The sequence below is a fragment of the Heterodontus francisci genome, chromosome 9 (genome assembly GCF_036365525.1).
Source record: "Heterodontus francisci isolate sHetFra1 chromosome 9, sHetFra1.hap1, whole genome shotgun sequence".
In the NCBI taxonomy this organism is placed as follows: domain Eukaryota; kingdom Metazoa; phylum Chordata; class Chondrichthyes; order Heterodontiformes; family Heterodontidae; genus Heterodontus; species Heterodontus francisci.
In genome coordinates this window covers 1,174,543-1,185,453 of record NC_090379.1, presented here as the reverse complement: position 1 = coordinate 1,185,453, position 10,911 = coordinate 1,174,543, and the positions used below count along the sequence as shown (strand labels likewise).

At 47.4% G+C, this 10,911-nt stretch overlaps 1 protein-coding gene across 1 annotated transcript in view; it reads left to right on the top strand.

Annotated features, from left to right (window-relative positions):
• The first annotated feature begins 247 nt into the window (after positions 1–247).
• tmem63c (transmembrane protein 63C) overlaps positions 248–10,911 on the top strand; it is a 191,600-nt gene continuing 180,936 nt past the window's right edge. The window contains exons 1-6 of the mRNA XM_068038420.1: positions 248–296; positions 1,713–1,800; positions 5,525–5,562; positions 6,311–6,453; positions 10,235–10,286; positions 10,727–10,835. Coding sequence (XP_067894521.1) covers positions 262–296; positions 1,713–1,800; positions 5,525–5,562; positions 6,311–6,453; positions 10,235–10,286; positions 10,727–10,835 — 465 coding nt within the window. The 5' untranslated portion in view covers positions 248–261. The remainder of the gene's footprint in view (positions 297–1,712; positions 1,801–5,524; positions 5,563–6,310; positions 6,454–10,234; positions 10,287–10,726; positions 10,836–10,911) is intronic.

The window sequence follows — 10,911 nt, the reverse complement described above, 5'->3', positions numbered from 1 at the left end:
CCATTATCTCATTGAATGATGGAACAGGCTTGAGGGGCTGAATGGCCTCCTCTGGTTCCTATATTAACAGTATTGCTGCCATCTAGTGCTAGACATTCAGCACTGTATGACTACTGCTCAGCCCCTTTTCATCAGCATTGATGTGTTTTGCTGCTGCAGAGATGAATAAACTGGTTCTGAAGCAGGAAGTAGCAGTGTTTGTATTTAAGAGAGAGAAACTTCAGAGTGCTTCGGTGCAGAGGGATCTGGGTGTCCTCGTGCATGAATCGCAGAAAACTAGTATGCAGGTACAGCAGGTAATAAGGAAGGTAAATGGAATTTTGGCATTTATTGCAAAAGGAATAGAGTATAAAAGTAGGGAAGTGTTGCTGCAACTCTACAAGGCATTAGTGAGACCGCACCTGGAGTATTGTGTACAGTTTTGGTCCCCTTACTTGAGAAAGGATGTAGTTGCATTGGAGGCAGTTCAGAGGAGGTTCACTAGATTGATTCCAGAGATGAGGGGTTTGTCTTATGAAGAGAGATTGAGCAGTTTAGGTCTTTACTCTGTAGAGTTTAGAAGAATGAGAGGAGATCTAATTGAGGTATATAAGATGATTAAGGGGATTGACAAAGTAGACATAGAGAAGATGTTTCCTCTGGTGGGGCAATCTAGAACGAGAGGTCATAGTTTTAGGATAAAGGGTAACAGATTTAAAACAGCAATGAGGAAAAATTACTTCTCTCAAAGGGTCGTGAGTCTGTGGAATTCACTACCCCAGAGTGCGGTGGATGCCGGGACATTGAGTAAATTTAAGGAGGAGATAGACAGATTTTAAATTAGTAATGGGTTGAAGGGTTATGGAGAACGGGCAGGAAAGTGGAGTTGAGGCCGAGATGAGATCAGCCATGATTGTATTGAATGGCGGAGCAGGCTCGAGGGGCTGAATTGCCTACTCCTGCTCCTAGTTCTTATGTTCAAAAGTTAAGGTGGTTCTCATGCCCTGCCAGTCTCACTTTCTGTCCTAATATTGCAATATTCTGGATTCCTACATTGTACTCTGGCTTCACTCTATTTTGAGCTAAATAAGATTGCGGGGTGAGAAATTTATTTTACAGGTGTATTACAGGTGTCTAAGTGTCCATCAATCAGGCGGCCTGTGTGCCAACATTCCATGCTGAAATTGTGCCATTCCCCATATTAGCGCGGGCTCTGGAATGGGTGTCTAGGACTGTGCCTCAAGCAGGCGTTTGCAAATAAGGAATCTCATACCTGTTTCAGGACCCTGTCCTAACAGTGGGCTGCCCTAAATACAAGTTGTGCTGAGTCTGCTGCACCCAGATCTATCTGTGGCCTACCCAAACCTCCTTGAAGGGACCGCTCCCAGCTGCCAGATAGGCAGGCTTTAAAAAAATTAATTTTGATTGCGAAGTAGTAGGGATCAACCCCCACGCCCCCCCACCCCCGTCAGCTTCCCTATCTTCCACTCAACTCTGCACCTTGCTTCTTCCCCCTTCCCCCTCCTCCCGCCCTGCTGTCCCTTCTACTTCTTTCCTTCCCCACCCTTGCTCCCCTTCCTTTCCTTGCCACTTCTGCTTCCTTCTCTCCCGCCCATTCCATCCCCAACTCTCTCTGTCTCTTGCACACTCATTCTCTGTCTGACTCTCAGTGCCTCTGGGAGTGTGGTTGCCTGCAGTTTTGTTTAAAGTTCTTTCTTCTTTACTTTCTATAGCCTCACTTCTCTATTTTATGGCGAACAGACTGAAAAGGAGAAATCACCATCTGAAACCAGTCCAACTGAACTGGAGAGTAAAGATGTGGTGAGTTTGCAGCTGAGCTTGTACCAGTGTTGACTTGCCTGCAAATCCATGCACTTTCATTTTTGTGAACAGTTTCTTATGTGGAACCTTATTGAATGCCTTCTGGAAGTCCATATAAATAACATCCAGAGACATTCATACAAACACAAAAGCAAAATACTGCAGATGCAGGAATTCTGAAATAAAAACAAAAAAATGCTGGAAATAGTCAGCAGGTCTGTCAGCATCTGTGCAGAGAGAAAGGGTTAATGTTTCAAGTTGTGACCTTTCATGAGAACTGGCAAAAGTTAGAAATGTTATAGGTTTTATGCAGGTTAAAGGGGGAGGGTGGATAAAGAACAAAAGGGAACGTCTGTGATAGGGTGGAAGACAGGAGAGATTAAATGACAAAAGAGTTGATGGTGTAGGGCCAAAGGGGGTGGTAATGGGACAAGTTATTTTTTATTCGTTCACGAGATGTGGGTGTCGCTGGCTAGGCCAGCATTTATTGCCCATCCCTAATTGCCCTTGAGAAGGTGGTGGTGAGCTGCCTTCTTGAACCGCTACTATCCATGTGAGGTAGGTACACCCACAGTGCTGTTAGGAAGGGAGTTCCAGGATTTTGACCCAGCGACAGTGAAGGAACGGCGATATAGTTCCAGGTCAGGATGGTGTGTGGCTTGGAGGGGAACTTGCAGGTGGTGGTGTTCCCATGTATTTGCTGCCCTTGTCCTTCTAGTTGGTAGAGGTCGCGGGTTTGGAAGGTGCTGTCTAAGGAGCCTTGGTGAATTGCTGCAGTACGTCGGTGGTGGAGGGAGTGAATGTTTAAGGTGGTAAATGGAGTGCCGATCAAGTAAAGAAACAAAAGATGTATCTAGAGGAGGTGTGAATGGCAGACTGGTGAACAGCTGCTGTCCAAAAGCAAAAACAGGAGAAAAACAAGAGTAAGACTGAAACATGCAAAGAAAAGGAAACAAAATGGGAGCAGAGATTACTGTCTGAAATTGTTGAACTCAGTGTTGAGTCTGGAAGGCAGTAAAGTACCTAATCAAAAGATAAAATGCACTTCTACTTCTGCTTTCACCCCTACCCTCCTTCCTTCCCAAAGCTACAATAGAGTTTCCCTTGTTCCCACCTTCCACAGCACCAGCCTCCATATTCAAAGGATCATCCTCTGCCATTCTGGCACCTCCAGCATGATGCCACCACCAAGCATATTTTCCCCTCCCCTTCCAACATTCTGAAGAGACCATTCCCTCAGCGACACCCTGGTCCACTCCTCAGTCGCACTCCATCCCCTTCCCATGTCACCTTTCCATGAAAGCACAGTATATGCCCTTTTACCTCCTCCCTTCTCATCAAGGCCCCAAACACACTTTCCAGGTGAAACTGCGATTTACATGTACTTTTTTCAATTTAGTATATTGTACTCGCTCTACATTGGGGAGACCAAACGCAGATTGGGTGACTGCTTTGTGGATTACTTTTGTTCAATCTGCTAGCATGACCCTGAGCCTCCGGTTTCCTGTCATTTTAATTCTCCACCTTGCTCCCACTCTGACCTTGGCCTCCAGCAATGTTCCAGTAATGGTCAACGTAAGCTCGAGGAACAGCACCTCATCTTTCGATTCGGCAAACTACAGCCTTTCAGACTCAACACCGAATTCAACAATTTCAGGCAATAATCTCTGCCCCCATTTTGTTTCCTTTTCTCTACATGTTTTGCCCTTACTCTTGTTTTTCTCTTTGGCCCTACACCACCAATTCTTTTGTCAGTTAATCTCTCCTGTCTGCCATCCTATCACAGACCTTCCCTTTTGTACATTTTCCACCCTCCCCCATTTCATAGAAATTATTACATTTCTAACTTTTCCCACTTCTGAATGTCTGAAACATTAACTCTGTTTCTCTCTCTGCAGATGTTGTTATACCTACTCAGTATTTCCAGTGTTTTCTGTTTTTATTATCCATAGACATTCCTTTATCTACCATGTTCATGAGCTCAAAAAAATTCAGCTCAGTTAATTAGACCTTTTACAAATCAGTGCTGGCTATCTTTAATCAGCTCCAATTACTCAGTGTTACCAGATCACTGAGTGTCCCAGCTGGATGGATTACAGAATCACGAGTGACCTGTCAGGCAAGTTACTGGATCACATAGTGACACGGCTGGGCAGGTTACAGGATCACAGAGTGACACGTCTGGGCAGGTTACAGGATCACAGAGTGACACGTCTGGGTGGGTTACTGGATCACAGAGTTACACGGCTGGGCAGGTTACAGGATCACAGAGTGACACGTCTGGGCAGGTTACAGGATCACAGAGTGACACGTCTGGGTGGGTTACTGGATCACAGAGTTACACGGCTGGGCAGGTTACAGGATCACAGAGTGACACGTCTAGGTGGGTTACTGGATCACAGAGTTACACGTCTAGGTGGGTTACTGGATCACAGAGTTACACGGCTGGGCAGGTTACAGGATCACAGAGTGACACGTCTAGGTGGGTTACTGGATCACAGAGTTACACGTCTGGGTGGGTTACTGGATCACAGAGTTACACGTCTGGGCGGGTTACAGGATCACAGAGTGACACGACTGGGCAGGTTACAGGATCACAGAGTGACACATCTGGGCGGGTTACTGGATCACAGAGTGACACGTCTGGGTGGGTTACTGGATCACAGAGTTACACGTCTGGGCGGGTTACAGGATCACAGAGTGACACGACTGGGCAGGTTACAGGATCACAGAGTGACACATCTGGGCGGGTTACTGGATCACAGAGTGACACGTCTGGGTGGGTTACTGGATCACAGAGTTACACGTCTGGGCAGGTTACAGGATCACAGAGTGACACGTCTAGGTGGGTTACTGGATCACAGAGTTACGCGTCTGGGCGGGTTACAAGATCACAGAGTGACACGTCTGGGCGGGTTACTGGATCACAGAGTGACACATCTGGGTGGGTTACTGGATCACAGAGTTACACGTCTGGGTGGGTTACTGGATCACAGAGTTACACGTCTGGGCAGGTTACAGGATCACAGAGTGACACGTCTGGGTGGGTTACTGGATCACAGAGTTACACGTCTGGGCGGGTTACAAGATCACAGAGTGACACGTCTGAGCGGGTTACTGGATCACAGAGTGACACATCTGGGTGGGTTACTGGATCACAGAGTTACACGTCTGGGTGGGTTACTGGATCACAGAGTTACACGTCTGGGCGGGTTACAGGATCACAGAGTGACACGTCTGGGTGGGTTACTGGATCACAGAGTTACACGTCTGGGTGGGTTACTGGATCACAGAGTTACACGTCTGGGCAGGTTACAGGATCACAGAGTGACACGTCTGGGTGGGTTACTGGATCACAGAGTTACACGTCTGGGCGGGTTACAAGATCACAGAGTGACACGTCTGAGCGGGTTACTGGATCACAGAGTGACACATCTGGGTGGGTTACTGGATCACAGAGTTACACGTCTGGGTGGGTTACTGGATCACAGAGTTACACGTCTGGGCGGGTTACAGGATCACAGAGTGACACGTCTGGGTGGGTTACTGGATCACAGAGTTACACGGCTGGGCAGGTTACAGGATCACAGAGTGACACGTCTGGGTGGGTTACAGGATGTGCAGTGACCTCATTACTTGCTGTAATTTCTAATTTGTGATTTTAAATTTTAAATTCTAACTGGTGAATTTGGAATATTGATTTGTGCTTGTCCTGTCTCTGCAGGGTTTCTGTTCCTGGTTGACCACACTCTATCACATGAGGTAAGTTAAACTCTAGTTGCCCTCAATGCAGATTGCAATTCCTATTTGCATTTAGCATTAGTTAGAGGGCTGGACACTATATCTTGCAGTACAGACTGAGAGTCATGGGTTTATCTATTGGATCCATCAGACTCGTGCTCAAATGTGGGAGGATTGGAATAATAGGGAGCTGAACATCTGGCTCAAAGGGGCAGTGTCAAAAAGAGTGATTTCTGTTTGAGGGGCATCGGCACCAGTTCTAGGGAAGGTGAGAACTATTCCACAAGGATTGGCTGCATCTGAAGAGGAAGGGAAACTAATGAACTGGCAAATGAATGAATAGAGAGGTGAAGAGTCATTTAAATTAAGGAATAAGGGCAGGAAAATAGCAATCGAAAAACATGTAAAGAATGTAGAAAAAAAGAGGAAAATACATAAATGAAAAATTTAGTAAAAGGGACAGTAGTCGGAAAGAATAAAGGGAACACAGGAGGAAAATTGAGTTATAGGAAATAAAAACAGAAGATGCTGGACTTACTCAACAGGTCTGGCAGCATCTGTGGAGAGAGTTAATGTCTTAGATCGATGATCTTTCACCATCTGCAGTATTTTGCTTTTGTATAGAAAGCAACCCCTCCTGCCTTAGGTCCTGTATAAATGGTGGTGGACCCCTGGGGTTCAAGATATTGGGGGGTGGTCGGGAGGAACGGCCAGGGATTGGGGATCGAGCTGTGTCCACTCTGTACTCACTCAGTGTGTTTGGTTTAAGGGATGATGAGATTCAGTACAAGTGCGGGATCGATGCCATCATCTACCTCTCGTTTCAGCGACACATCCTGGTGTTGCTCACCGTGGTTTGTGTCCTGTCCATCGCCATCGTTCTTCCTGTCAATTTCTCCGGGGACCTGCTGGGTAAGGAGCTTTGGGACGGGGATGGGGCGAATGGTGGGGCAGGGTGGGGGAGGGTGGGTGTGGGGGATGGTGAGGGGATGAGGGTGCGTGGTGCGGTGCTGGGGTTGCTCAGGAATGGGGAGCAGTGGGGAGCAGAGGGGGGTGTGCTCGAGGTTTGGGGAGCAGAGGGTGGTGGGGAGCAATCGGGGATGGGGGAGGCGTTGGGAAAGGTTGTGGGAGGAGTGTATTGTAGGTATGAGTTGGTAAAGGCTTGTTTCATGGAGCTGGAGCACCAGAGTAAGGACAGGCAGCAGAGTGGAAGATGCACAGGGTTGGGGCTTGGGTGGGGGGGGGGGGCATGCAACAACAACTTGTATTGATATAGCACCTTTGAGAACATATGAAACAGGAGCGGGAATCGACCATGCGATCCCTCGAGCCTGATGCACTATCCAACAAGATTATGATTGATCTTCTACCTCAACTCATTTCCTGCACTATCCCCATAATCCTTTAATTCCCTTAGAGTCCAAAAATCTATTGACCTCTGTCTTCATCAATGACTGAACGTCCACAGCCCTCTAGGAGAGAGAATTCCCAAGATTCACAACCCTCTGAAGAAATTGCTCCTTATCGCAGTCCTAAATGGCCGACCCCTTATCCTGTGACTGTGACCCCATGTTCTAGATTCTCTCAAGCCAGGGGAAACAGCCGATCAGCATTTACCCTGTAAAACTCTTTAAGCATTTTACATGTTTCAATTAGAAGTTAGGAGCTCCCTTCCTAACAGCACTGTGGGTGTACCAACACCACATGGATTGTCGCGGTTCAAGAAGGCAGCTCACCACCACCTTCTCAAGGGCAATTAGGGATGGGCAATAAATGCTGGCCTGGCCAGCGACGCCCACATCCCATGAATGAATAAAAAAAAATCACCTCTCATTCTTCTAAACCCCAGGGAATAACAGCCCAGTCTACTCAATCTCTCTTCATATGACAATCCCCTCACCCCAGGAACCAGTCTAGTGAACCTTTGTTGTATTCCCTCTAGAGCAGTCTGTTCTTCCTTAGGTAAGGAGACCAAAACAGTACACAGTGCTCCAGGTGTGGCCTCACCAAAGCCCAGTATAATTGTAATAAAACTTCTTTACTTTTATACTCCAATTCCTTTGTAACAGAAGCTAACACTGACCCCTGGGGTGCTCCACTACGAACCTCCTTCCATTCTGAAAAACATTCATTTGATTTCCTAATAGCTTACTGTATCTGCATGTTAACTTTCTGTGATTTATGTACAAGGACACCCAGGTCCCTCTGAATGCAAACATTTCCCAGCTTTCGCCATTCAAAAAATATTCTGCCTTTTTGTTTTGCCTACCAAAGTGAATAAATTCACACTTTGCCCCATTATATTCCATCTGCCATCTTTGTTTCACACACATCCAACCTGTCTATATTGCTCTGCAGCCTTTTTGCACCCTCCTCGCCATTTACTTTCCCACCTAACTTTGTATCATCAAACTTGGACAGGTTACACTCAGCCCCCTCAACTAAGTCTTAATATAGATTGTAAACAGCTGAGGCCCAAGTACTGATCCTTGTGGTACCCTGCTAGTTACAGCCTGCCAACCTAAAAATGTCCCATTTATTCCTACTCTGAGGATTGCTTAATGGACAGACAACTATTATGAAAGGTCACAGACCTCAAGCGTTAACTCTGTTTCTCTCTCCACACATGCTGCCAGACCTGCTGAGTATTTGCGGCACTTTGTCTTTATTCCAACTTCTCCAGTCTATCTTCGTAAATGACTTTCCTCATTCCCGGAACCAGTCTCGTGAATCTTTTCTGAACTCTCTCCAATGTCCTCACATCTTCCTTAAATGTGGTGTCCAAAACTGGATGCAATACTCCAGTTGAGGCTGAACCAGTGTTTTGTACAAGTTTAACATAACCTCCTTGTACTCTATGTCCCTATTAATAAATCTGAGGATACTGTATCCTTTATTAATCGCTCTCTCAACCTGTCCTGCCACCTTCAGTGACTTAACCACGTATACACCAAGGTGCCTCTGCTCCTGCACCCCCTTTAGAATTGTACCCTTTATTCTATATTGTCTCTCCATGTTCTTCCTACCAAAATGAATCACTTCACATTTCTCTGCATTGAACTTTATCTGCTACCTGTCTGCCCATTCCACCAACTTGTCTATGTCCTTTTGAAGTTCTACACTATCCTCCTCACAGTTCACAATCTTTCCAAGTTTTGTATCATCCGCAAACTTTGAAATTATGTCCTGTAAACCAAGATCTAGATCATTAATATATATCAGGAAAAGCAAGGGTCGCAACACTGATCCCTGGGGAACTCCACTACAAACCTCCTTCCATTCCGAAAAACATCCATTAGTCATTACTATATAACTCAGCCAATTTTGTATCCATGTTGCTGTTGTCCCTTTTATTCCATGAGCTGTAACTTTGCTCGCAAGTCTGTTGTGCAGTCCTGTTACAAAGGCATGCATGAGAGAGTTCTAGAAGTACATGAGCTGAGGCAGGGACGGAGTTGGGTGATGTTATAGAGGTGGAAATAGGCAGTCTTGGAGAGGATATGTGGTTGGAAGCTCAGCTCAGGGTCACATATGACACCGAAATTGTGAATATTCTGGTCCAGCCTCAGACAGGGAGAAGGACAGAGTCAGGAGCTAGGGAGTTTGTGACGAGGACTGAAGATAATGAGTCTGGCCTTCCCGATATTTAATTGGAGGAAGTTTCTGCTCATCCCCCAGTATGTGGATGTTGGAAAAGTGGTGGAACAAATTAGAGGCAGTGGAGGGGTTGAGAGAGGTGATGGTGAAGGTAGAGCTGGGTTTGTCACTGTACATATGAAAACTGACAGTGTTTTCAGATGATGTCACTGGGTGGCAGCATGCAGTCGAGAAATAGGAGAGGAAAGAGGATAGATCCTTTGGGGACACCAGAAGTAATGTTGTGGGAGGGGGAAGAGAAGCTATTGCAGGTGATTCTCTGGCTATGATTCGATAAGAATGGAACAAGGCAAGAGCAATCCCAGCCAGCTGGATGACAGTGGAGAGGTGTTGGCAGAAGATGGTGTGGCCAACCGTGTCAAGGCTGCAGACAGGTTGAGGAGGGAAAGTTTACCTTTGTCACAGTCACATAGAATGTGATAAGAGCTGTTTCGGTCCTGTGACGGGGCAGAAACCTGATTGGAGGGATTCAAATATGGAATTCCGGCAAAGTTGGGATGCGACAACACATGCAAGGAAAGGGAGGTTGAAGATGGGATGGTAGTTTGCCAGGACGGTGAGGTCAAGGTTTGTTTTTGAGGAGATGGGTGATGACGACAGATTTAAAGGAGAGAGGGACAACAGTTGAAAAGACAGAACCGTTAACAATATCAGCAAACATGGAGACCAAGAGGGGAAGTTGAGTGATCAGCAGTTCAGTGGGAATAGGAACCGAGGGAGCAGGAGGTGGGTCCCATGGACAAGATGAGTTCAGAGAGGGCATGAGGGGAGATAGGAGAGGAACTAGAGAAAGATGCAAGTTCAGGGCTAGGGCAGGGGGCAGCACTATAGGCAGTTTGGCCCAGTGAGTTAGGGGATGAGAGGCACACAGGCTGGAGAGGGGGCACTCAGGGCTGAAGATGGGGCACAGGGAGACTAGTCTTGGGCTGGAGATGCTGAATGACATTGCTGTCCCCAGAGGCTACTGATATTGAGGGCTGGCTGTAGGTAGAGATGATTCTGTGCTGTCACTGACCTGTGAATCTTTCCCTTCCAGGTGACAGTCCGCAACACTTCGGCCGTACCACCATTGCAAATGTCCCCGCAGAGTGAGTGGACACCATCTGGTGGCGGGGCACTGACTGACTGACCTCTGATTGTTCCATTCCTCTGCCTCTCCCGCCCCCCCTGGCTGCCTGCCCTGCCCCTTTCGCACTCTGCCCACCCCACCCCACCCCTCCACCTGCACCTACACCCTCTTCCTGCCCCGCCCCCCTGCCTGCACCTTTGCCCGCCTCACCTCTCCGCTCGCCCTCCCTCTGTCCACTCTGCTCTCTACCCGCCCCACCCCTCCCCATCTGCTTGCGCCTTCTTTCTGCCCTGTCCTCTGCGCACTCTGCTCTCTACTGGCCCCACCTCTTCCTACCCCGCCTCTCTGCCCGCCCTGCCCTCTGCCCACTCCGCCCTCTGCCTGTCCCACTCCTCCCTCTCCGTCCACCCTGCCCTACGATTACTCCTCTCCTGAAGCTGTAATGTTCTTGTTTTCCAGTGATCGGCTGCTCTGGCTGCACAGTATATTTGCGTTTCTTTACTTCATAGTTACTGTGATCTGCATGGGTCATCACTCTCTGCAGCTGGATTACAAAGACAATGAAAAGGTGAGTTGAAAGCAGGTGAACAGATTGCTGTATTGGAGAGAGTAAGACTACAGAGTGTAAGATTTAGGTTTGGGAG